Raw genomic sequence first — 27,047 nt, 5'->3', positions numbered from 1 at the left:
GTCACAGAAGAGCTGTCTCCAGGAGACCAAAGTCATGCTCTTTCACATTCTAAGTGATTGGTTTGTGCAGTGAACCAAATCTGAGCAGTTCCAATGTTTGAAAATGTAATGACTTAAGTAGAAATACTAATATACCCTTCAAGGCCATGAAACATTTCCTTGGCCCTAGGAAACGTGTAACTTCTGTGAGCTCATGTAGGTCAATTTGATGGGCCTCTTATAACCTTAAGATTCATCTTGCTCCTTATCTTTCCTCTGCATTAAAATATGTTAATACCAGCTTTGGAATCAAATCAATTCTTTTCTTTTTAAATCTGCCTTTTTAAAACTTCCTTTGTATTTGCAGAATTACCAAGGAGTTGTTAAAAATTACCATATTTTCTACCTCTGCATGAAATTAAGCAAAGACCGAAGTACGAAAAGGTCATCAAAACAAGAGACTATGAAAGAAATGTGAGAATAGCGGTAGATTGCTATTGATAGCCTAAAATTTAATTTAAAGTCAGTCCTGAAAATGTGTAATGGTTAAGGATTGAGTTTCTATCCTCATCCACATGTTTAAAAAATCGTCTGTATTGGCTATCTCTAAGCAAATTAGTGGGAATGGGAGAGGGCGGGGAACAACTCACTAAGAATCTACTCATCTGTAGTCCTTTTATGTTTTCATTTAGAAGGGTAAGCTACTGAATATCATATATATAATGCGGTACCTAAAATGTGACAAATGCTGCACCTAACACACAAAGTCTACAATAGACCATAGATCTGCAAAAGATTATGATCTATGGATCAGAACTAGCAGAGTTAACATCAACCCAGTTCCTAGCAAACGTTGCTAACTTATGGCCATAGCTATCGTTTCAGACCCAATACCCCCTTTATAAAAGCAAATATTCTGTAGACCCCCTTCCCTTCCAAATGAGGCACTCTATCTTCAACTATAATTTTTAAGTACATTTAAATCAATTTAGAATACTGGAATATATGTGATTGTACATTCATAACTATACTATATTCCTATTCCTACAACCCACTTAATTATAATAAGTAAGTTAGGATCAGGGAAAGCAATATGAGAAATTATCCCACACGAGAAGTTCAGGAAAAATGAAAGAGCAAAGGCAGAGATGGACTCTAAGCTAATAGCAGACCAGTGTTATCTGTAGACGATCACAGACAAAGGGGGAAAAATACTTAACTGGAGTATGTATAACATGCTAAGATAAATGACAATCTGTCAATGTTGACCAAGAATGAGGAAGTTTGATATTCTTGTGAATAAGCTATTTCTAAACGTACTTATAAAACAATTCAGTGTGTTATGACACGAGTTAAGAGTGCCAATGAAGTGCCCTGGAAACATTTCATCCCAGAGCCAGCCACATGTCCAAAGATGCATTCGGTCTGTGGTGGGAAAGATAAGCGGGCCGGGGGCTCCAGATGAGGGGAGCCGTGTAGCAAGTTGGGGCAAGGACGCAGATGCCAAAGCTGGGCCTGTCCCACAGGGAGCTCAGGAGGGACTCAGCTGCTGCTTTGGGAGGTGGCAGGAGGTGGGGGGAGGGGATAGCCTGACCCTGGCTCCTGAAGCACCCCTCCCCTCCCTTCCTACTTGGGTCCCACACAGCGCCCCTCACTCCATCCTGCCTTGGCCTACCTGTGCCCCACATACACCCCGGTGCTTCCCTCCCCGTTGCCTGACCCCGAGCCTCCCTGCCTGCCTTCGACCATCCCCAGTATCCCCATCCTGCCATGACCTACCTGCACCTGGGGCTCCATCCTGCTTCCCTGCTGGGGACTGGCCTTCTTGGACATGTGCGTCTCCTGGCAAGCTCTGGAGCCCTGAAGTACCGGAAATAACCGTACGTTCAGGAAAAGAATAAAGCTCAATAATAAAGAAAATCTCTATCATTTTATTCAGTGAATAATGTTTTTTATGTTTACATATAAAATATGCATATCTGTATGCATATGCATGACTGTATTTTGGGTTTTTATGTAATATAATTACATATTAACATTTTATTTCTTTTAAACATTGAAACATTGTGGCAAAATGTTAGCATTTAAAAATCTTTCTTCTAAGAAATCAAATCATATACAAATGCTTGAAGTTTCTTTTTCAACTTTCCTTTATCCCATTCCCTTCTTTCCATCCAAAGACATAACTGTTATCCTGAAGTCAGTGTTGTTTTACTTTCCCAGCTTTTTTTTTTTTTTTTTTTTTTTTTTTTTTTTTTTTTTTTTGCCAGTCCTGCAGCCTGGGGAGGGTGGGTCTCCGGCGAAAGGATAAGGGGCGGGTTCCCCTCCCGATCTCAGAGAAGCTCCCAAAAGGGCAGCGGGCTGCCCATCTGCCCTCACCTCAGGCGGCCGCGAACCATTCAAATGGCCCGCACCAAGAGGTAACCGGCGCTCGCGATTGGCTGAGCCGGACCAGCGCCCCTGGGCGGGGCCGGTCCCCTCACAGCGGCCGCGTGTCCCGCGCCACGGAGCGGCCGCGGGTCCCGCCCCGCTGGTGCGCATGCGCGCAGTCCCCAGAGGAAAGAGTCTGCGCACACCCCCGCCCGGCCTCCGACTCGCGCTGCGGCCCCCTCCCCTGTCCGCGGAGGCTTGTCGGCTCGGCGAGACAGCAAGAGCTGCGGCCGGTAGGGGGCTGTGCGGACCCAAGGCGGCTGCGGTAGCGCCGGCGTGTGGAAAATGCCACCAGGCGGCGCTTCGGTTCCTTGCTACTGTGACGGCCGTTCCCCGCCCCCCCACCCCTGAACCCCCTGCGACCGCCAGGGAAGAACCCGCCCGCGCAGGGAGTACCGCACCGAGACGCTTCGGCGGGAACGAGGCCGACGGTCGGCTGTGCCGCTTGCGCCCCTGAGGTGAGTGCTGGCGGCGGCGGCGGCGGCGGGGCGCGGGGCGCGGGAAGGACGGGGGTTGCGGCGGCTGCCACCCCGGGTCCCCGCGGCGGAGGGAGTCCGCGCGGGCCTCTGCGGGGCGGGGAGGGCCGGCGCCGTCAGTGTTTAGTCTCAGCTATTCTGATGTCTAGTTTTGTGCCCTTTGCTATGTCCAATCCTATATGAATTTCTGTTTTTATCTGATCGCATGGGACTAGCCCAGTGGTTCTCCAATTGGCTGGACATTCAAATTGCTTGGAAAACGTTTTAAAAACATAGGGGCCTGCAGCCTTCCCCAGACAAGTTAATTCAGAATTTCTGCAGGTGGGGCTGAGGCATTAGTATATTCTTAAGCTCCCTGTGTGATTATAATGAGTCCAACAATCACTGCCAACTCTAAAACATTCTGACATTTTATAAAACTTGCCGATTGAGAACCTCAGCATGTGTTTCAAATGAGTCCAGAGGAGAGAATTTCCAGTGTTAGGTGTTGGTGTTTGTTCTATCAGTTGCATTCACAATGTAGGCTGACAAGGGAAAAAAAAACAAAAAACAAGAAAAAAATTTAACAGGGAAGGTAGACAGGCCGTGCAAACGAGAGCTCAGTCACAGAAGAGCTGTCTCCAGGAGACCAAAGTCATGCTCTTTAACATTCTAAGTGATTGGTTTGTGCAGTGAACCAAATCTGAGCAGTTCCAATGTTTGAAAATGTAATGACTTAAGTAGAAATACTAATATACCCTTCAAGGCCATGAAACAGTTCCCTGGCCCTAGGAAACGTGTAACTTCTGTGAGCTCATGTAGGTCAATTTGATGGGCCTCTTATAACCTTAAGATTCATCTTGCTCCTTATCTTTCCTCTGCATTAAAATATGTTAATACCAGCTTTGGAATCAAATCAATTCTTTTCTTTTTAAATCTGCCTTTTTAAAACTTCCTTTGTATTTGCAGAATTACCATGGAGTTCTTAAAAATTACCATATTTTCTACCTCTGCATGAAATTAAGCAAAGACCGAAGTACGAAAAGGTCATCAAAACAAGAGACTATGAAAGAAACCTGAGAATAGCGGTACATTGCTATTGATAGCCTAAAATTTAATTTAAAGTCAGTCCTGAAAATGTGTAATGGTTAAAGATTGAGTTTCTATCCTCATCCACATGTTTAGAGAATCGTCTGTATTGGCTATCTCTAAGCAAATTAGTGGGAATGGGAGAGGGCGGGGAACAACTCACTAAGAATCTACTCATCTGTAGTCCTTGTATGTTTTCATTTAGAAGGGTAAGCTACTGAATATCATATATATAATGCGGTACCTAAAATGTGATAAATGCTGCACCTAACACACAAAGTCTACAATAGATCATAGATCTGCAAAGGATTATGATCTATGGATCAGAACTAGCAGAGTTAACATCAACCCAGGTCCTAGGAAACGTTGCTAACTTATGGCCATAGCTATCATTTCAGACCCAATACCCCCTTCATAAAAGCAAATATTCTGTAGACCCCCTTCCCTTCCAAATGAGGCACTCTATCTTCAACTATAATTTTTAAGTACATTTAAATCAATTTAGAATACTGGAATATATGTGATTGTACATTCATAACTATACTATATTCCTATTCCTACACCCCGCTTAATTATAATAAGTAAGTTAGGATCAGGGAAAGCAATATGAGAAATTACCCCACACGAGAAATTCAGGAAAAATGAAAGAGCAAAGGCAGACATGGACTCTAAGCTAATAGCAGACCAGTTTTATCTGTAGACGATCACAGACAAAGGGGGAAAATTACTCAACTGGAGTATGTATAACATGCTAAGATAAATGACAATCTGTCAATTTTGACCAAGAATGAGGAAGTTTGATATTCTTGTGGATAAGCTATTTCTAAACGTACTTATAAAAGAATTCATTGTGTTATGACAAGAGTTAAGAGTGCCAATGAAGTGCCCTGGAAACATTTCATCCCAGAGCCAGCCACATGTCCAAAGATGCATTCAGTCTGTGGTGGGAAAGAAAAGTGGGCCGGGGGCTCCAGATGAGGGGAGCCGTGTAGCAACGTGGGGCAAGGACGCAGATGCCAAAGCTGGGCCTGTCCCACAGGGAGCTCAGGAGGGACTCAGCTGCTGCTTTGGGAGGTGGCAGGAGGTGGGGGGAGGAGATAGCCCGACCCTGGCTCCTGAAGCACCCCTCCCCTCCCTTCCTATTTGGGTCCCACACAGCGCCCCTCACTCCATCCTGCCTTGGCCTACCTGTGCCCCACATACACCCCGATGCTTCCCTCCCCGTTGCCTGACCCCAAGCCTACCTGCCTGCCTTCGACCATCCCCAGTACCCCCATCGTGCCGTGACCTACCTGCACCTGGGGCTCCATCCTGCTTCCCTGCTGGGGACTGGCCTTCTTGGACATGTGCGTCTCCTGGCAAGCTCTGGAGCCCTGAAGTACCTGAAATAACCGTACGTTCAGGAAAAGAATAAAGCTCAATTATAAAGAAAATCTCTATCATTTTATTCATGGAATAGTGTTTTTTATGTTTACATATAAAATATGCATATCTGTGTGCATATGCATGACTATATTTTGCGTTTCTATGTAATAAAATTATATATGAATATTTTATTTCTTTAAAACATTGAAACATTGTGGCAAAATGTTAGCATTTAAAAATCTTTCTTCTAAGAAATCAAATCATATACAAATGCTTGAAGTTTCTCTTTCACCTTTCCTTTATCACATTCCCTTCTTTCCATCCAAAGACATAACTGTTATCCTGAAGTCAGTGTTGTTTTACTTTCCCAGCTTTTTTTTTTTTTTTTTTTGCCAGTCCTGCAGCCTGGGGAGGGTGGGTCTCCGGCGAAAGGATGAGGGGCGGGTTCCCCTCCCGATCTCAGAGAAGCTCCCAAAAGGGCAGCGGGCTGCCCATCTGCCCTCACCTCAGGCTGCCGCGAACCATTCAAATGGCCCGCACCAAGAGGTACCCGGCGCTCGCGATTGGCTGAGCCGGACCAGCGCCCCTGGGCGGGGCCGGTCCCCTCACAGCGGCCGCGTGTCCCGCCCCCACGGAGCGGCCGCGGGTCCCGCCCCGCTGGTGCGCATGCGCGCAGTCCCCAGAGGAAAGAGTCTGCGCACACCCCCGCCCGGCCTCCGACTCGCGCCGCGGCCCCCTCCCCTGTCCGCGGAGGCTTGTCGGCTCGGCGAGACAGCAAGAGCTGCGGCCGGTAGGGGGCTGTGCGGACCCAAGGCGGCTGCGGTAGCGCCGGCGTGTGGAAAATGCCACCAGGCGGCGCTTCGGTTCCTTGCTCGTGTGACGGCCGTTCCCCGCCCCCCCACCCCTGAACCCCCTGCGACCGCCAGGGAAGAACCCGCCCGCGCAGGGAGTACCGCACCGAGACGCTTCGGCGGGAACGAGGCCGACGGTCGGCTGTGCCGCTTGCGCCCCTGAGGTGAGTGCTGGCGGCGGCGGCGGCGGCGGGGCGCGGGGCGCGGGAAGGACGGGGGTTGCGGCGGCTGCCACCCCGGGTCCCCGCGGCGGAGGGAGTCTGCGCGGGCCTCTGCGGGGCGGGGAGGGCCGGCGCCGTCAGTGTTTAGTCTCAGCTATTCTGATGTCTAGTTTTGTGCCCTTTGCTATGTCCAATCCTATATGAATTTCTGTTTTTATCTGATCGCATGGGACTAGCCCAGTGGTTCTCCAATTGGCTGGACATTCAAATTGCTTGGAAAACTTTTTAAAAACATAGGGGCCTGCAGTCTTCCCCAGACAAGTTAATTCAGAATTTCTGAAGGTGGGGCTGAGGCATTAGTATTTTCTTAAGCTCCCTGTGTGATTATTATGAGTCCAACAATCACTCCCAACTCTAATAAAACGTTCTGACATTTTATAAAACTTGCCGATTGAGAACCTCAGCATGTGTTTCAAATGAGTTCAGAGGAGAGAGTTTCCAGTGTTAGGTGTTGGTGTTTGTTCTATCAGTTGCATTCACAATGTAGGCTGACAAGGGAAAAAAAAAAAACAAACCAACAAACAAAAAAAAAAAAACAAGAAAAAAAAATTCACAGGGAAGGTAGACAGGCCGTGCAAACGAGAGCTCAGTCACAGAAGAGCTGTCTCCAGGAGACCAAAGTCATGCTCTTTCACATTCTAAGTGATTGGTTTGTGCAGTGAACCAAATCTGAGCAGTTCCAATGTTTCAAAATGTAATGACTTAAGTAGAAATACTAATATACCCTTCAAGGCCATGAAACATTTCCTTGGCCCTAGGAAACGTGTAACTTCTGTGAGCTCATGTAGGTCAATTTGATGGGCCTCTTATAACCTTAAGATTCATCTTGCTCCTTATCTTTCCTCTGCATTAAAATATGTTAATACCAGCTTTGGAATCAAATCAATTCTTTTCTTTTTAAATCTGCCTTTTTAAAACTTCCTTTGTATTTGCAGAATTACCAAGGAGTTGTTAAAAATTACCATATTTTCTACCTCTGCATGAAATTAAGCAAAGACCGAAGTACGAAAAGGTCATCAAAACAAGAGATTATGAAAGAAATCTGAGAATAGCGGTAGATTGCTATTGATAGCCTAAAATTTAATTTAAAGTCAGTCCTGAAAATGTGTAATGGTTAAGGATTGAGTTTCTATCCTCATCCACATGTTTAAAAAATCGTCTGTATTGGCTATCTCTAAGCAAATTAGTGGGAATGGGAGAGGGCGGGGAACAACTCACTAAGGATCTACTCATCTGTAGTCCTTTTATGTTTTCATTTAGAAGGGTAAGCTACTGAATATCATATATATAATGCGGTACCTAAAATGTGATAAATGCTGCACCTAACACACAAAGTCTACAATAGACCATAGATCTGCAAAGGATTATGATCTATGGATCAGAACTAGCAGAGTTAACATCAACCCAGTTCCTAGCAAACGTTGCTAACTTATGGCCATAGCTATCATTTCAGACCCAATAACCCCTTTATAAAAGCAAATATTCTGTAGACCCCCTTCCCTTCCAAATGAGGCACTCTATTTTCAACTATAATTTTTAAGTACATTTAAATCAATTTAGAATACTGGAATATATGTGATTGTACCTTCATAACTATACTATATTCCTATTCCTACACCCCGCTTAATTATAATAAGTAAGTTAGGATCAGGGAAAACAATATGAGAAATTATCGCACACGGGAAGTTCAGGAAAAATGAAAGAGCAAAGGCAGAGATGGACTCTAAGCTAATAGCAGACCAGTGTTATCTGTAGACGATCACAGACAAAGGGGGAAAAATACTTAACTGGAGTATGTATAACATGCTAAGATAAATGACAATCTGTCAATGTTGACCAAGAATGAGGAAGTTTGATATTCTTGTGAATAAGCTATTTCTTAACGTACTTATAAAACAATTCAGTGTGTTATGACACGAGTTAAGAGTGCCAATGAAGTGCCCTGGAAACATTTCATCCCAGAGCCAGCCACATGTCCAAAGATGCATTCGGTCTGTGGTGGGAAAGATAAGCGGGCCGGGGGCTCCAGATGAGGGGAGCCGTGTAGCAAGTTGGGGCAAGGACGCAGATGCCAAAGCTGGGCCTGTCCCACAGGGAGCTCAGGAGGGACTCAGCTGCTGCTTTGGGAGGTGGCAGGAGGTGGGGGGAGGGGATAGCCCGACCCTGGCTCCTGAAGCACCCCTCCCCTCCCTTCCTACTTGGGTCCCACACAGCGCCCCTCACTCCATCCTGCCTTGGCCTACCTGTGCCCCACATACACCCCGGTGCTTCCCTCCCCGTTGCCTGACCCCGAGCCTCCCTGCCTGCCTTCGACCATCCCCAGTACCCCCATCGTGCCGTGACCTACCTGCACCTGGGGCTCCATCCTGCTTCCCTGCTGGGGACTGGCCTTCTTGGACATGTGCGTCTCCTGGCAAGCTCTGGAGCCCTGAAGTACCTGAAATAACCGTACGTTCAGGAAAAGAATAAAGCTCAATGATAAAGAAAATCTCTATCATTTTATTCATTGAATCATGTTTTTTATGTTTACATATAAAATATGCATATCTGTGTGCATATGCATGACTAAATTTTGGGTTTTTATGTAATAAAATTACATATTAACATTTTATTTCTTCAAAACATTGAAGCATTGTGGCAAAATGTTAGCATTTAAAAATCTTTCTTTTAAGAAATCAAATCATATACAAATGCTTAAAGTTTCTTTTTCTCCTTTCCTTTATCCCATTCCCTTCTTTCCATCCAAAGACGTAACCGTTATCCTGAAGTCAGTGTTGTTTTAATTTCCCAGCTGGGTTTGTTTTTTTTTTTTTTTGCCAGTCCCGCGGCCTGGGGAGGGTGGGGCTCCGGCGAAAGGATGAGAGGCGGGTTCCCCCACCCCCGATCACAGAGAAGCTCCCAAAAGGGCAGCGGCGTGCCCACCTGCCGCCACCTCAGGCGGCCGCGAACCATTCAAATCGCCCGCGCCAAGAGGTACCCGGCGCTCGCGATTGGCTGAGCCGGACCAGTGCCCCTGGGCGGGGCCGGCCCCCACGAAGCGGCCGCGGGTCCCGCTCCCACGCAGCGGCCGCGGGTCCCGCCCCGCTGGTGCGCATGCGCGCAGTCCCCAGAGGACAGAGTCTGCGCACACCCCCGCCCGGCCTCCGACTCGCGCCGTGGCTTCCTCCCCTGTCCGCGGAGGCTTGTCGGCTCGGCGAGACAGCAAGAGCTGCGGCCGGCAGGGGGCTGTGCGGACCCAAGGCGGCTGCGGTGGCGCCGGCCTGTGGAAAATGCCACCAGGCGGCGCTTCGGTTCGTTGCTCGTGTGACGGCCGTTCCCCGCCCCCCCACCCCTGAACCCCCTGCGACCGCCAGGGAAGAACCCGCCCGCGCAGGGAGTACCGCACCGAGACGCTTCGGCGGGAACGAGGCCGACGGTCGGCTGTGCCGCTTGCGCCCCTGAGGTGAGTGCGGGCTGCGGCGGCGGCGGCGGGGCGCGGGGCGCGGGAAGGACGTGGGTTGCGGCGGCTGCCACCCCGGGTCCCCGCGGCGGATGGAGTCCGCGCGGGCCTCTGCGGGGCGGGGAGGGCCGGCGCCGTCAGTGTTTAGTCTCAGCTATTCTGATGTCTAGTTTTGTGCCCTTTGCTATGTCCAATCCTATATGAATTTCTGTTTTTATCTGATCGCATGGGACTAGCCCAGTGGTTCTCCAATTGGCTGGACATTCAAATTGCTTGGAAAACTTTTTAAAAACATAGGGGCCTGCAGTCTTCCCCAGACAAGTTAATTCAGAATTTCTGAAGGTGGGGCTGAGGCATTAGTATTTTCTTAAGCTCCCTGTGTGATTATTATGAGTCCAACAATCACTCCCAACTCTAATAAAACGTTCTGACATTTTATAAAACTTGCCGATTGAGAACCTCAGCATGTGTTTCAAATGAGTTCAGAGGAGAGTTTCCAGTGTTAGGTGTTGGTGTTTGTTCTATCAGTTGCATTCACAATGTAGGCTGACAAGGGAAAAAAAAAAAAACCAACAAACAAAAAAAAAAAACAAGAAAAAAAAATTCACAGGGAAGGTAGACAGGCCGTGCAAACGAGAGCTCAGTCACAGAAGAGCTGTCTCCAGGAGACCAAAGTCATGCTCTTTCACATTCTAAGTGATTGGTTTGTGCAGTGAACCAAATCTGAGCAGTTCCAATGTTTGAAAATGTAATGACTTAAGTAGAAATACTAATATACCCTTCAAGGCCATGAAACATTTCCTTGGCCCTAGGAAACGTGTAACTTCTGTGAGCTCATGTAGGTCAATTTGATGGGCCTCTTATAACCTTAAGATTCATCTTGCTCCTTATCTTTCCTCTGCATTAAAATATGTTAATACCAGCTTTGGAATCAAATCAATTCTTTTCTTTTTAAATCTGCCTTTTTAAAACTTCCTTTGTATTTGCAGAATTACCAAGGAGTTGTTAAAAATTACCATATTTTCTACCTCTGCATGAAATTAAGCAAAGACCGAAGTACGAAAAGGTCATCAAAACAAGAGACTATGAAAGAAATCTGAGAATAGCGGTACATTGCTATTGATAGCCTAAAATTTAATTTAAAGTCAGTCCTGAAAATATGTAATGGTTAAGGATTGAGTTTCTATCCTCATCCACATGTTTAAAAAATCGTCTGTATTGGCTATCTCTAAGCAAATTAGTGGGAATGGGAGAGGGCGGGGAACAACACACTAAGAATCTACTCATCTGTAGTCCTTTTATCTTTTCATTTAGAAGGGTAAGCTACTGAATATCATATATATAATGCGGTACCTAAAATGTGATAAATGCTGCACCTAACACACAAAGTCTACAATAGACCATAGATCTGCAAAGGATTATGATCTATGGATCAGAACTAGCAGAGTTAACATCAACCCAGTTCCTAGCAAACGTTGCTAACTTATGGCCATAGCTATCATTTCAGACCCAATACCCCCTTTATAAAAGCAAATATTCTGTAGACCCCCTTCCCTTCTAAATGAGGCACTCTATCTTCAAGTATAATTTTTAACCTAATTTAAGTCAATTTAGAATAATGGAATATATGTTATTGTACCTTCATAACTATACTATATTCCTATTCCTACACCCCGCTTAATTATAATAAGTAAGTTAGGATCAGGGAAAGCAATATGAGAAATTATCCCACACGGGAAGTTCAGGAAAAATGAAAGAGCAAAGGCAGAGATGGACTCTAAGCTAATAGCAGACCAGTGTTATCTGTAGACGATCACAGACAAAGGGGGAAAAATACTTAACTGGAGTATGTATAACATGCTAAGATAAATGACAATCTGTCAATGTTGACCAAGAATGAGGAAGTTTGATATTCTTGTGAATAAGCTATTTCTTAACGTACTTATAAAACAATTCAGTGTGTTATGACACGAGTTAAGAGTGCCAATGAAGTGCCCTGGAAACATTTCATCCCAGAGCCAGCCACATGTCCAAAGATGCATTCGGTCTGTGGTGGGAAAGATAAGCGGGCCGGGGGCTCCAGATGAGGGGAGCCGTGTAGCAAGTTGGGGCAAGGACGCAGATGCCAAAGCTGGGCCTGTCCCACAGGGAGCTCAGGAGGGACTCAGCTGCTGCTTTGGGAGGTGGCAGGAGGTGGGGGGAGGGGATAGCCCGACCCTGGCTCCTGAAGCACCCCTCCCCTCCCTTCCTACTTGGGTCCCACACAGCGCCCCTCACTCCATCCTGCCTTGGCCTACCTGTGCCCCACATACACCCCGGTGCTTCCCTCCCCGTTGCCTGACCCCGAGCCTCCCTGCCTGCCTTCGACCATCCCCAGTACCCCCATCCTGCCGTGACCTACCTGCACCTGGGGCTCCATCCTGCTTCCCTGCTGGGGACTGGCCTTCTTGGACATGTGCGTCTCCTGGCAAGCTCTGGAGCCCTGAAGTACCTGAAATAACCGTAAGTTCAGGAAAAGAATAAAGCTCAATGATAAAGAAAATCTCTATCATTTTATTCATTGAATCATGTTTTTTATGTTTACATATAAAATATGCATATCTGTGTGCATATGCATGACTAAATTTTGGGTTTTTATGTAATAAAATTACATATTAACATTTTATTTCTTCAAAACATTGAAGCATTGTGGCAAAATGTTAGCATTTAAAAATCTTTCTTTTAAGAAATCAAATCATATACAAATGCTTGAAGTTTCTTTTTCTCCTTTCCTTTATCCCATTCCCTTCTTTCCATCCAAAGACGTAACCGTTATCCTGAAGTCAGTGTTGTTTTAATTTCCCAGCTGGGTTTGTTTTTTTTTTTTTTGCCAGTCCCGCGGCCTGGGGAGGGTGGGGCTCCGGCGAAAGGATGAGAGGCGGGTTCCCCCACCCCCGATCACAGAGAAGCTCCCAAAAGGGCAGCGGCATGCCCACCTGCCGCCACCTCAGGCGGCCGCGAACCATTCAAATCGCCCGCGCCAAGAGGTACCCGGCGCTCGCGATTGGCTGAGCCGGACCAGTGCCCCTGGGCGGGGCCGGCCCCCACGAAGCGGCCGCGGGTCCCGCCCCCACGCAGCGGCCGCGGGTCCCGCCCCGCTGGTGCGCATGCGCGCAGTCCCCAGAGGACAGAGTCTGCGCACACCCCCGCCCGGCCTCCGACTCGCGCCGCGGCTCCCTCCCCTGTCCGCGGAGGCTTGTCGGCTCGGCGAGACAGCAAGAGCTGCGGCCGGCAGGGGGCTGTGCGGACCCAAGGCGGCTGCGGTGGCGCCAGCCTGTGGAAAATGCCACCAGGCGGCGCTTCGGTTCGTTGCTCGTGTGACGGCCGTTCCCCGCCCCCCCACCCCTGAACCCCCTGCGACCGCCAGGGAAGAACCCGCCCGCGCAGGGAGTACCGCACCGAGACGCTTCGGCGGGAACGAGGCCGACGGTCGGCTGTGCCGCTTGCGCCCCTGAGGTGAGTGCGGGCTGCGGCGGCGGCGGCGGGGCGCGGGGCGCGGGAAGGACGTGGGTTGCGGCGGCTGCCACCCCGGGTCCCCGCGGCGGATGGAGTCCGCGCGGGCCTCTGCGGGGCGGGGAGGGCCGGCGCCGTCAGTGTTTAGTCTCAGCTATTCTGATGTCTAGTTTTGTGCCCTTTGCTATGTCCAATCCTATATGAATTTCTGTTTTTATCTGATCGCATGGGACTAGCCCAGTGGTTCTCCAATTGGCTGGACATTCAAATTGCTTGGAAAACTTTTTAAAAACATAGGGGCCTGCAGTCTTCCCCAGACAAGTTAATTCAGAATTTCTGAAGGTGGGGCTGAGGCATTAGTATTTTCTTAAGCTCCCTGTGTGATTATTATGAGTCCAACAATCACTCCCAACTCTAATAAAACGTTCTGACATTTTATAAAACTTGCCGATTGAGAACCTCAGCATGTGTTTCAAATGAGTTCAGAGGAGAGAGTTTCCAGTGTTAGGTGTTGGTGTTTGTTCTATCAGTTGCATTCACAATGTAGGCTGACAAGGGAAAAAAAAAAAAACCAACAAACAAAAAAAAAAAACAAGAAAAAAAAATTCACAGGGAAGGTAGACAGGCCGTGCAAACGAGAGCTCAGTCACAGAAGAGCTGTCTCCAGGAGACCAAAGTCATGCTCTTTCACATTCTAAGTGATTGGTTTGTGCAGTGAACCAAATCTGAGCAGTTCCAATGTTTGAAAATGTAATGACTTAAGTAGAAATACTAATATACCCTTCAAGGCCATGAAACATTTCCTTGGCCCTAGGAAACGTGTAACTTCTGTGAGCTCATGTAGGTCAATTTGATGGGCCTCTTATAACCTTAAGATTCATCTTGCTCCTTATCTTTCCTCTGCATTAAAATATGTTAATACCAGCTTTGGAATCAAATCAATTCTTTTCTTTTTAAATCTGCCTTTTTAAAACTTCCTTTGTATTTGCAGAATTACCAAGGAGTTGTTAAAAATTACCATATTTTCTACCTCTGCATGAAATTAAGCAAAGACCGAAGTACGAAAAGGTCATCAAAACAAGAGACTATGAAAGAAATCTGAGAATAGCGGTACATTGCTATTGATAGCCTAAAATTTAATTTAAAGTCAGTCCTGAAAATGTGTAATGGTTAAGGATTGAGTTTCTATCCTCATCCACATGTTTAAAAAATCGTCTGTATTGGCTATCTCTAAGCAAATTAGTGGGAATGGGAGAGGGCGGGGAACAACACACTAAGAATCTACTCATCTGTAGTCCTTTTATCTTTTCATTTAGAAGGGTAAGCTACTGAATATCATATATATAATGCGGTACCTAAAATGTGATAAATGCTGCACCTAACACACAAAGTCTACAATAGACCATAGATCTGCAAAGGATTATGATCTATGGATCAGAACTAGCAGAGTTAACATCAACCCAGTTCCTAGCAAACGTTGCTAACTTATGGCCATAGCTATCATTTCAGACCCAATACCCCCTTTATAAAAGCAAATATTCTGTAGACCCCCTTCCCTTCTAAATGAGGCACTCTATCTTCAAGTATAATTTTTAACCTAATTTAAGTCAATTTAGAATAATGGAATATATGTTATTGTACCTTCATAACTATACTATATTCCTATTCCTACACCCCGCTTAATTATAATAAGTAAGTTAGGATCAGGGAAAGCAATATGAGAAATTATCCCACACGGGAAGTTCAGGAAAAATGAAAGAGCAAAGGCAGAGATGGACTCTAAGCTAATAGCAGACCAGTGTTATCTGTAGACGATCACAGACAAAGGGGGAAAAATACTTAACTGGAGTATGTATAACATGCTAAGATAAATGACAATCTGTCAATGTTGACCAAGAATGAGGAAGTTTCATATTCTTGTGAATAAGCTATTTCTAAACGTAATTATAAAACAATTCAGTGTGTTATGACACGAGTTAAAAGTGCCAATGAAGTGCCCTGGAAACATTTCATCCCAGAGCCAGCCACATGTCCAAAGATGCATTCAGTCTGTGGTGGGAAAGAAAAGTGGGCCGGGGGCTCTAGATGAGGGGAGCCGTGTAGGAAGTTGGGGCAAGGACGCAGATGCCAAAGCTGGGCCTGTCCCACAGGGAGCTCAGGAGGGACTCAGCTGCTGCTTTGGGAGGTGGCAGGAGGTGGGGGGGAGGGGATAGCAGGACCCTGGCTCCTGAAGCACCCCTCCCCTCCCTTCCTACTTGGGTCCCACACAGGCCCCTCACTATATCCTGCCTTGGCCTACCTGTGCCCCACATACACCCCGATGCTTCCCTCCCCGTTGCCTGACCCCGAGCCTCCCTGCCTGCCTTCGACCATCCCCAGTACCCCCATCCTGCCGTGACGTACCTGCACCTGGGGCTCCATCCTGCTTCCCTGCTGGGGACTGGCCTTCTTGGACATGTGCGTCTCCTGGCAAGCTCTGGAGCCCTGAAGTACCGGAAATAACCGTAAGATAAGGAAAAGAATAAAGCACAATGATAAAGAAAATGTCTATCATTTTATTCATTGAATAATGTTTTTTATGTTTAGATATAAAATATGCATATCTGTATGCATATGCATGACTGTATTTTCGGTTTTTATGTAATATAATTACATATTAACATTTTATTTTTTTAAAACATTGAAACATTGTGGCAAAATGTTAGCATTTAAAAATCTTTCTTCTAAGAAATCAAATCATATACAAATGCTTGAAGTTTCTTTTTCAACTTTCCTTTATCCCATTCCCTTCTTTCCATCCAAAGACATAACTGTTATCCTGAAGTCAGTGTTGTTTTACTTTCCCAGCTTTTTTTTTTTTTTTTTTTTTTTTGACAGTCCCGCAGCCTGGGGAGGGTGGGTCTCCGGCGAAAGGATGAGGGGCGGGTTCCCCTCCCGATCTCAGAGAAGCTCCCAAAAGGGCAGCGGGCTGCCCATCTGCCCTCACCTCAGGCGGCCGCGAACCATTCAAATCGCCCGCGCCAAGAGGTACCCGGCGCTCGCGATTGGCTGAGCCGGACCAGCGCCCCTGGGCGGGGCCGGTCCCCTCGCAGCGGCCGCGTGTCCCACCCCCACGGAGCGGCCTCGGGTCCCGCCCTGCTGGTGCGCATGCGCGCAGTCCCCAGAGGAAAGAGTGCGCACACCCCAGGCCGGCCTCCGACTCGCGCCGCGGCCCCCTCCCCTGTCCGCGGAGGCTTGTGGGCTTGGCGAGACAGCAACAGCCTCGGCCAGCAGAGGGCTGTGCGGACCCAAGGTGGCTGCGGTGGCGCCGGCCTGTGGAAAATGCCACCAGGCGGCGCTTCGGTTCGTGGCTCAAGTGACGGCCGTTCCCCCCGCCCCCCACCCCTGAACCCCCTGCGGCCGCCGGGGAAGAACCGGCCCGCGCAGGGAGTACCGCACCGAGACGCTTCGGCGGGAACGAGGCCGACGGTCGGCTGTGCCGGTTGCGCCCCTGAGGTGAGTGCGGGCGGCGGCGGCGGCGGCGGCGGTGGTGCGAGGGGCGCGGGAAGGACGGGGGTTGCGGCGGCTGCCACCCCGGGTCCCCGCGGCGGAGGGAGGCCGCGCGGGCCTCTGCGGGGCTGGGAGGGCCGGCGCCGTCAGTGTTCAGTCTCAGCTATTCTGATGTCTAGTTTTGTGCCCTTTGCTATGTCTAATCCTATATGAATTTCTGTTTTTATCTGATCGCATGGGACTAGCCCAGTGGTTCTCCAATTGGCTGGACATTCAAATTGCTTGGAAAACTTTTTAAAAACATAGGGGCCTGCAGTCTTCCCCAGACAAGTTAATCCAGAATTTCTGAAGGTGGGGCTGAGGCATTAGTATTTTCTTAAGCTCCCTGTGTGATTATAATGACTCTAACAATCACTCCCAACTCTAAAACGTTCTGACATTTTATAAAACTTGCCGATTGAGAACCTCAGCATGTGTTTCAAATGAGTTCAGAGGAGAGAATTTCCAGTGTTAGGTGTTGGTGTTTGTTCTATCAGTTGCATTCACAATGTAGGCTGACAAGGGGGAAAAAAAAAAAAACAAGAAAAAAAAATTAACAGGGAAGGTAGACAGGCCGTGGAAACGAGAGCTCAATCACAGAAGAGCTGTCTCCAGGAGACCAAAGTCATGCTCTTTCACATTCTAAGTGATTGGTTTGTGCAGTGAACCAAATCTGAGCAGTTCCAATGTTTGAAAATGTAATGACTTAAGTAGAAATACTAATATACCCTTCAAGGTCATGAAACAGTTCCTTGGCCTGAGGAAACATGTAACTTCTGTGAGCTCATGTAGATCAATTTGATGGGCCTCTTATAACCTTAAGATTCATCTTGATCCTTATATGCATTAAAATATGTTAATACCAGCTTTGGAATCAAATCAATTCTTTTCTTTTAAATCTGCCTTTTTAAAACTTCCTTTGTATTTGCAGAATTACCAAGGAGTTGTTAAAAATTACCGTATTTTCTACCTCTGAATGAAATTAAGCAAAGACCGAAGTACGAAAAGGTCATCGAAAAAAGAGACTATAAAAGAAACCTGAGAATAGCGGTACCTTACTAATGATAGCCTAAAATTTAATTTAAAGTCAGTCCTGAAACTGTGTAATGGTTAAGGATTGAGTTTCTATCCTCATCCACATGTTTAAAGAATCTTCTGTATTGGCTATCTCTAACCAAATTAGTGGGAATGGGAGAGGGCGGGGAACAACTCACTAAGAATCTACTCATCTATAGTCCTTTTATCTTTTCATTTAGAAGGCTAAGCTTCTGAATGTCATATATATAATGCGGTACATAAAATGTGATAAATGCTGCACCTAACACACAAAGTCTACAATAGACCATATATCTACAAAGGACTATGATCTATGGATCAGAACTAGCAGAGTTAACATCAACCCAGTTCCTAGCAAACGTTGCTAACTTATGGCCATAGCTATCATTTCAGACCCAATACCCCCTTTATAAAAGCAAATATTCTGTAGACCCCCTTCCCTTCCAAATGAGGCACTCTATCTTCAACTATAATTTTTAAGTAAATTTAAATCAATTTAGAATAATGGAATATATGTTATTGTACATTCATAAATATACTATATTCCTATTCCTACACCCTGTTTAATTATAATAAGTAAGTTAGGATCAGGGAAAGCAATATGAGAAATTATCCCACACGGGAAGTTCAGGAAAAATGAAAGAGCAAGGCAGAGATGGACTCTCAGCTACTAGCAGGCCAGTTTTCTCTGTAGACGATCACAGACAAAGGGGGAAAAATACGCAACTGGAGTATGTATAACATGCTAAGATAAATTACAATCTGTCAATGTTGACCAAGAGTGAGGAAGTTTGATATTCTTGTGAATGAGCTATTTCTAAACGTACTTATAAAACAATTCAGTGTGTTATGACACGAGTTAAGAGTGCCAAAGAAGTGCCCTGGAAACATTTCATCCCAGAGCCAGCCACATGTCCAAAGATGCATTCAGTCTGTGGTGGGAAAGAAAAGTGGTCCAGGGGCTCCAGATGAGGGGAGCCGTGTAGCAACTTGGGGCAAGGACGCAGATGCCAAAGCTGGGCCTGTCCCACAGGGAGCTCAGGAGGGACTCAGCTGCTGCTTTGGGAGGTGGCAGGAGGTGGGGGGAGGGGATAGCCCGACCCTGGCTCCTGACGCACCCCTCCCCTCCCTTCCTACTTGGGTCCCACACAGCGCCCCTCACTCCATCCTGCCTTGGCCTACCTGTGCCTCACATACACCCCGGTGCTTCCCTCCCCGTTGCCTGACCCCGAGCCTCCCTGCCTGCCTTCGACCATCCCCAGTACCCCCATCGTGCCGTGACCTACCTGCACCTGAGGCTCCATCCTGCTTCCCTGCTGGGGACTGGCCTTCTTGGACATGTGCGTCTCCTGGCAAGCTCTGGAGCCCTGAAATACCTGAAATAACCGTAAGTTCAGGAAAAGAATAAAACTCAATGATAAAGAAAATCTCTATCATTTTATTCATTGAATCATGTTGTTTATGTTTACATATAAAATATGCATATCTGTGTGCATATGCATGGCTATATTTTGGGGTTTTATGTAATAAAATTACATATTAACATTTTATTTCTTCAAAACATTGAAGCATTGTGGCAAAACGTTAGCATTTAAAAATCTTTCTTTTAAGAAATCAAATCATATACAAATGCTTGAAGTTTCTTTTTCACCTTTCCTTTATCCCATTCCCTTCTTTGCATCCAAAGAGGTAACCGTTATCCTGAAGTCAGTGTTGTTTCACTTTCCCAGCTGTTTTTTTTTTCACCAGTCCCGCGGCCTGGGGAGGGTGGGGCTCCGGCGAAAGGACGAGGGGCGGGTTCCCCTCCCAATCTCAGAGAAGCTCCCAAAAGGGCAGCGGTGTGCCCACCTGCTGCCACCTCGTGCGGCCGCGAACCATTCAAATCGCTGGCGCCAAGAGGTACCCGGCGCTCGCGATTGGCTGAGCCGGACCAGCGCCCCTGGGCGGGGCCGGCCCCCTCGCAGCGGCCGCGTGTCCCGCCCCCACGCAGGGTCCCAGACTGGGACAAGAAGCCTGCCAAGGCCTCGAGCGGCGGGGCCAAGGGCCGGGGTGGGTGGCGTCTCTAATTCTAGTCGTCACACCCCTGCCTGTGTCCATGTGGAAGACCAAGCACCCGACAGGCGATGGGGCCTGCGGCCAGCTTCTCCCGCGCAGCCCTCACCCCTGCGTGCAGTCTCAGGACAGTGGGAGGAACTGAGAGCAAGTTAGGGTTGTCGGGCGCTGTTTCCCCAGAACCCGAGTGGAAGTGGGGGCTGGCAGCCTGTGGAGCTGTGGGCCCCCTGGGCGGACCCTGGGCAGCGGACTCCCTCCGAGAGCATGCTCTGGCCCTGGCTGGGGGGCTGGCAGGTGCCCGGAAGTATGAAACTCCTCAGGGGCTTCCCGGGGGCTCTGGGCTCAGAAGAGGGTGGCCTGGCTTCCACTGCTGCTCGGAGCCGGCCCTCAGCCTGGGGAGGAAGTCACCAGCTCTCGGGGTTACGTCCCCAAAGTGCCTGGATCTGAGGGGTTAAACAGGCGAGAGAACAGCTCTGTCCAGCTTTTTATTCAAAATTCTTCTACTCAATTAAGGAGATCATAAAAATGCTAAGCATGTCCCTTTCTTCCCGGGAGCTCAATGGACCGACCCATTGTGGTTTCATATGGGGAGCCCGTGGCCTGGGGGGCTGCCGAGGCCCTGAATTGGCCTTTGTGCCAGACTGAGCTCATGGCCGGGCTGCGCTGTGGCCAGATGCCCGGTCCAATCCCCTCCCTGCTCCGTTGGCAAGAGTCCCCGTGACCGTGGCCCTCATCCTGCCCACAGACTCTGCGGAGTGCTTGTCAAGGGCCCTGTTCTGGAACGTTCTCAGCAGACCCTCCTATGGGTCTGCGTGAGCTCAGCCCGTCATCCCAGGGCGGAGGGCTGGCCTGCCCCATTTTGGACTGGCACTCAGAAGAGGCAGGTGTGGCTGGCATTTGCCTGGCGGTTCCTGCCTGGGGGGGCCTGGGGAACAGTCCTGGGCAGAGGGCACCTCCTTGCTAGCCCTGCTGGGCACACAGAGGGTGGTGGAGTTACTGTGGTCGTCATTCTGAGCCACAAATTTAAGAACATTTCTTCTGGGCCGTCCCCCCACCTCAAAATAGCTGATATGCGGCCTGGGCATTGATTTTTTCCAGCTGAACCCCAGGAGCGGAGCTTCCTCTGTTTCCTGGGTGTTTTGTATGGACCCCTACTTGTTCTGTCGGGGGTGCCACTTCTCCCGAGGGAAGAAAGCCACCAGAGGTTCTGTTGTAACCTCTGGAATGTGCCTTTTCCTGGAAAGGCTGCAGTGAAATTTCAGGGAGGTGGAGGAGGGGAAAGGCCCCGGGGCTGTTTTCAGGCACAGCTGGTCACATGACTGTGGCACTTAGGGCCTTGGCATTTTTTAAAGGTGGACATAGAACTGGCGGGAGGTCAGGGCTCTCAGCCTCTGCTCCCCATCCTTAAACGCAGCAGCTGCAGGGAGACAGGTGGTGAGGGAGTGTCTTCTGCAGCCTGGCGGTGCCCTGGTGGGTGTGAGCTCCTGTCTGCTTCAGGAAACAGTGAGTCCAGCCCAGACCTCAGGCTGCCCTCCACATGTGGCCCCCGTGTCCCAGGCGGCCTGGCCTCTGGGGAAGGGGCTGGGAGCCGGGAGCCGCCCGGAGCAGCCCCAGCTGGCCATCTCTGCCCCCCACGAGTCTGGGCTGCTTGTCTCCACCCCCGTGGGGTGGAGTCACGACTTAGAAAGGCAGAGCTAGTGAGGTTGTCACAGTGGAAAAAAATACGACTTCTGTGAGTGAGATTCCCTTACTTAAAGAATAACAGTCATACACGTTCAGCCCCAGATCTGGAAAACAGCCTGTGACCCAGACCCTGCTCCGTCCGGTCCCCAGTGCAGGTGGGAGAGGCTGCCGGTCCCTCCGCCGTGTCAGGGTCACCCCAGGCCCGGTCCCTCCGCCCCTCCCCACATGCTGTGTGCAAGCCCCCACCTGGGGGCCCCGTCCCGCCCGCGGGGCTGGGGGCAGCCCCACGGAGAAGTGCAGAAGGAACCCCGTGTCTCGCCAGGCCAGGAGGTTGGGGCTGGAGTCGGTGCGTACGGGGCTGGGACAGGGCGTTTCCCAAGATGAGACAGGCTTCCTGCTCTCCCGGGTTTGTGTCCCGGGCCCTGACCCGCTGCAGACAGGGCTGCAGGCTCCACAGAAAGGCGGTGTTACAGCTGCCGTTCTGCACTGCATTACGCTTCAGATTGCTAGTTGTCTTTCTATAAAAGGTGCAGGTCTGTGAAGGAAGCTCTGGGCTCTGCTCCTCTCTGGGCACCATCAGGGTTGCCTGAGGTTACCACCGCCCTGACCCATCGCTCTTTCTTCCTGTGTCATCAGTGGAAGGCCTGCGAGAGCCAGGCTTCAACCCAGAGGCAAGGCAGGGAGGGATGTTCTTGTTAAGTGACAGTCAGCGCTCACCTGGGGCGGGTGGAGAGCGCGGGGCCAGGCTCAGCCCTTGGCCCTGACCAACAGGTGACCGCCACACCGAAAAGGGGCTCACAGCCCCACCTAGGTGGGAACCGCTGACCAGAGCAGCCACATCTTCCCCAACCACCGGATGGAGGGCCACCCGTGGCCACATCTTTACCGTTCCCTGGGGCAGAGAGGGAAATTTGTAGTAAACATGCAGTGACTTTGGGGTCACATGCGCAGACTTGGAAAGTGCGATCAGAAACTTCTTTCCTTCTGTTGAAAGTTGACAGTGTCCTTTCTAATATCGCAAGAAATGCCAGGCCGGGAGACGGCCCAGGTGGCCTCCCTTGGTGCTGGGCGCCACTGCTTGTGGGGACATGCGGTCTGGGCGTGTGTGCCTGTTTCCTGGTGGGGGTGTCACGGGGGCTTTGCAGGTGCTGTGGGGTTGACGGGGGTCATATGTGTACTATGTGTGTGTACATGAAAGCCGCACCTCTGTCTGGTGACCCTGCAGACCCCGGCCATCACCGGGTGTGGCCGTCGGAGAGGCAGGCCATGGTCCCCGCTGCGCACACACTCACACCTCTTTCCCTCCTGCAGCCATCGCCATGCTGAAGGACAAGGAGCCCAGGGCCTTCATCGTCAGGGACAGCCACTCCTTCCGGGGCGCCTACGGGCTGGCCATGAAGGTGGCCATGCCCCCGCCCTCCGTCCTGCAGCTGAACAAGAAAGGTGGGTCCCGGACGGCTCTGCTCAGCCCCACCTGCTGCTTAACCTTCCCGCCCATGCGGCCCTGGGGACAGGAACAGCCCTCACGGGTCTTCTCAGCATTTCCTGTCTCGGCTCTGTTTTAGGAAGTGCTGCCCAGCTCAAGAACGGAGGTTAATTGTCAGCTTTATTTTTCTGATTGCTCTGAGCAGGTGACCCAGCCCATGGGTCAGATGCCGGACACGGTGCCCACTCTCAGCCTGTCTGCCTCAGTCCCTCTGACTTCCGAGCGTAAACGTCTAATAAGTTCCCCTGTCTTCTCCCTGGCTCTCTGTCCAGTGCACACAAGCACACGTGTCCTCCCCTCTTACACCAGAGGCGGCTCACCACATGCCTGGCCTTCGTTCCTCCTCCCAGCCGAGCGTTCTGGTGGATTGAACGCGAGCCGGTGCGGGCCTGGTGTCACCAGGTCACCCCTCGGGGGAGAGGACGGAGCCTTCCGCCCTCCGGGCCAGGGCTTCGGCCGGTGCCAAGGGCCAGCGGGTACCACGTGGTTCACTCGGGCCTCTTGCTCTGTAACGGGCGCTCCGTGGCTTGACATCGTCAGGCCCAGGGAAGTGCGTGGTGCCTGCGCACAAGGCGAGCGTTGTCCTGCACCTGGTGGGTGTGCAGTGGACCCAGGCCGCGGGACTGTGGGGAGCCCGCCATGCCCTTCCCTCCCCGGGCATCGTAACCCAGCACCACTGTTCCTTCGGGGCCCCAGGTCCCCCGGCTCCGCCCCGCGAGGCCCGTCCAGCTGGCCCCGTGTCCTGTTGGTGGCCCCCCGGGAGCCTGCAAGCCACCAGCTCCCGGGAACAGCAGACACGCTGTGCTCGGCCTGGCCTCTTCCCAAGAACCCTGGTTCTCTGCCGGGAGCAGTGCCTAGAAACCGAGCTCCAATCACCAGGTTGCCCTTCGCTTCTGACTCTTGGCTTCCCTCCAGACCAGAGCTGGGGAAGACACCATTTTTAAAAATTCCTGAACTAAAGCTGATGCCACCAGCTCGCATACAGGGTCACGAGGTCCTTCCTCGCCTTCTCCCTCGGGGACAGGCTTGGCTTCCAGCAAATCAGTTTACGTCCTCCCTTCTCTGACCCCTAACACTTACTCTCATTTTTCTTTTTCTGTCACCCTCCTCTTTGCCTTTTTTTTTCTTATCGTTATGCTGCAAACGCTAAAGAATGGGAGTTTTTTTTTTTTATGGGAGTTTTTTTTTACCTCTCTTTCCCCCTAAACGGAGATTGTGGATGTCAGCACGTCACATGGCTCTTCCGGGGGGCACCTGGGCTCGCCTGGGGGCAGCGGGCATCAGAATAAGCAGGTTCTGAAGCCCCGGTGTTTAAAAAAGGTGCCGCTGCCCGCTTCCCTCAGACTCATGCCCAGCACCCAGTCCTTGGGTGAACTCTTTGCTTAAAGCTTCCTGGTGGAAAAGCGCCTGGAGTGAGTTACACCCTGCGGAATGTGAGACTCGGTGGCCCAGGGGTTATCAGGACGCAGGTGGTGGATGTGTGCACAGCAGCGGGGAGGGGCTGGGAAGGGGTGAGCCCGGGGCCGTGGTTGGAAGTGAGGGAGGGAGATGCTGTGTGCACACCAGCCAGGAGAGGGGAGCCTGGGACGGGAAGGAAGGAAGGAAGGAGGGACCACCACACACTCACTCCTGAGTGGAAACCAGGGCTTCTGGAGCTCAGGAGCTGCGTCGGCTTGACTGGGGGATGCAGGCGCTGGGCTGCAGGGAAACCCGTGGCTGACAGTTACAGCAGGAGTCTGGAGGCAGGAGTCAGAGCCCCGCAGCTGCCCAGCTCCTCTGTCTCCGCTGAGGCTTTTAAAGCGAGGCCACCTTTACCCCTCCTGCGTGCATCGCCTTTCAGGGAACACAGACGGTGGTGTGTAACTGTCCCCTCCAGGTGTGCAACCCGCCCATCTCTCAGGCTGACCTGCCTCAGCCTTGAGGCAGAGGCCACAAATAGGGGCTCTTGCAGGGGCAGACATCGGGGCTCACCGGCTTCGCCCGGCCCCTGGATGTGGCATTTGGATTTCAGAGCCCAGGGACAGATCTGAGAGGAGAGCTGGCCAAACCCGGAAAGAGGCCCACGGGTCCCCATGCCCCACTGGTTTCCCGGGGAGTGGGCAGCCATGGCCGCACGGCTGGGTTCCCGCAGTCACTTCGTGCCCTGGAACCCTTCCTGCCGGCTACCTGTCCCGCGCAGTGCCGGCACTCAGATGGCTGATGCCGTCTCTGTGTGTAACATGCGTCACGGGAGCCAGCTGGTCCTGCGTCAGAAGCATGAGTGGTCATGCAGGCTCGTCCCCACGGAGGACCAGGAGCGCCGTGCTGGTCAGCGCAGGGCGGCGGCTCCTGTCCCTTCTGCTCATCTGTGCTTTCCCTCCCTGGACCACCTGCCGTTCCCTGGCGTTTCATGCTGTGCTTTCTCTCTGGGCTCGTGGGCCGGGTGAACGCAGCCCTCCGGGGGCTCCTGCAGCTGGCTCGGGGCTCAGTTACCCAGGAGACTGGCACCACCCGGCTCTTTCCCGCAATGAGTTCTGGGGCATCATGCAGGGTCTGGGTCTCCCTGGCCTCCCGCTCAGGAGGGGAAGGAGCTGGAGTCCACATCACTGGCTCTTAGCTGCTTGTCCGGGTCCCTGGGGACGGTTCTGCAGGATGTTGCAAACGGTCCCCCGGGGACTCCCCAGCTCCAGGCATGGTCACTGGAGGCGTTCTGGCCGCCCATCCAGGCCATGACCCCCCCCAGCTCAGCTGCCTCCCGCGGGGCCGAGCTCTCCTTCCCATGTCCCCACCTTCCCAGGCGCTCGGTCTGTAAAACTTCTCTTCCTTTTGAATCTCTTGCCCCAGCTGGAGACTTGGCCAACGAACTGGTCCGGCATTTCTTGATCGAGTGCACCCCGAAGGGAGTGCAGTTGAAAGGATGCCCCAACGAGCCGTATTTCGGTGAGTGGCCGAGAGCCCGTGGTCGGCGTCCTGAACCCACAAGCCCGTTCATAGTGGGAGCTGCCTCGGATCCCGCAGGCGGTGTGGCCAGTCCTTTACAGATGGGCGGGGGGTGTCTCTGCCAAGAACCAGCCGCAGTCCCCTTCCCCCGACCCTTCCCCACCTGCCACGCTCCTCAGTTATTGAGGCTTTGCCCAGAGCCCCCCAGTAACAGAGCGTGCGCGCTGCTGAAGATAGAAGGGCCCCCTTTCAGAAGGTGCAGTGTGCTAATGCCTCTTTTGTCTTCGCCCGTCCGCAGGGAGCCTGACGGACTTGGTGTGCCAGCATTCCATCACGCCCCTGGCTCTGCCCTGCAAACTGCTCATTCCAGACAGAGGTACGCTGCCGGCTGCCCCAGGGCCGCTCTGGTTGGCTGGGTGGGCTCGCCCGCCCGCACAGATGCAGTGAGAACTATCAGACCGGAAGTTCCTTCTGCTCCCACGCTGGGGGTCCGCCCTGAGTAGCCCACCCCAGTCACGTAAGAGGTGGTCCCTCTGCACACACAGCCCTCGGTCGTATCTTCACATCGTGGGCTTTGGGAACAGTTTCAGTGGAGCAGAGACCCGTGGCTCAAAATTACAACATGCCTGGACTCAGGGACCTTCAGGGCCATTTACGTGTGAGTTTTATAATTCTGCACGATCACCAGCTGTTGATATTGTTGGCCAGAGGTGTGGGAAGGGCTCGGCTCTTTCCCTTGGTGTCTGTCTGAAAACACCCACAACACAGATTTAACACAAAGTGGCATCCACTTCCCCGGATAGCCTCGAGGTCACAAATTGCATCATGGTCCAGAAAGACGATTCGTTTAAAATACAGGCAAAGCTGACTTGCTTTCTAAGATGCAGTTGTTCGTCTCCATTCACCCAGAGACGAGGAGGGTGTTTCACTGGGCTGCACCTGCCCCGGACATGGTGATGGTTTCTCCAGGCTGGGCTGTTTTCGCCTGGGGAGACCCCTCTC

At 50.8% G+C, this 27,047-nt stretch overlaps 1 protein-coding gene across 1 annotated transcript; it reads left to right on the top strand.

Annotated features, from left to right (window-relative positions):
* Positions 1–20,101: 20,101 nt before the first annotated feature.
* Positions 20,102–26,814, top strand: LOC141576714 (tensin-3-like). Its single transcript, XM_074360135.1, has 3 exons — positions 20,102–23,083; positions 25,950–26,045; positions 26,344–26,814. The coding sequence occupies exons 1-3, from the start codon at positions 22,960–22,962 to the stop codon at positions 26,490–26,492; spliced, it is 369 nt and encodes a 122-aa protein (XP_074216236.1). The 5' UTR covers positions 20,102–22,959; the 3' UTR covers positions 26,493–26,814.
* The last annotated feature ends 233 nt before the right edge of the window (positions 26,815–27,047 follow it).

Source organism: Camelus bactrianus, unplaced genomic scaffold (genome assembly GCF_048773025.1).
Source record: "Camelus bactrianus isolate YW-2024 breed Bactrian camel unplaced genomic scaffold, ASM4877302v1 HiC_scaffold_23, whole genome shotgun sequence".
Taxonomy (NCBI): Eukaryota; Metazoa; Chordata; class Mammalia; order Artiodactyla; family Camelidae; genus Camelus; species Camelus bactrianus.
The sequence above is the reverse complement of the archived record's forward strand: the minus strand, read 5'-3'. Positions and strand labels throughout refer to the sequence as shown.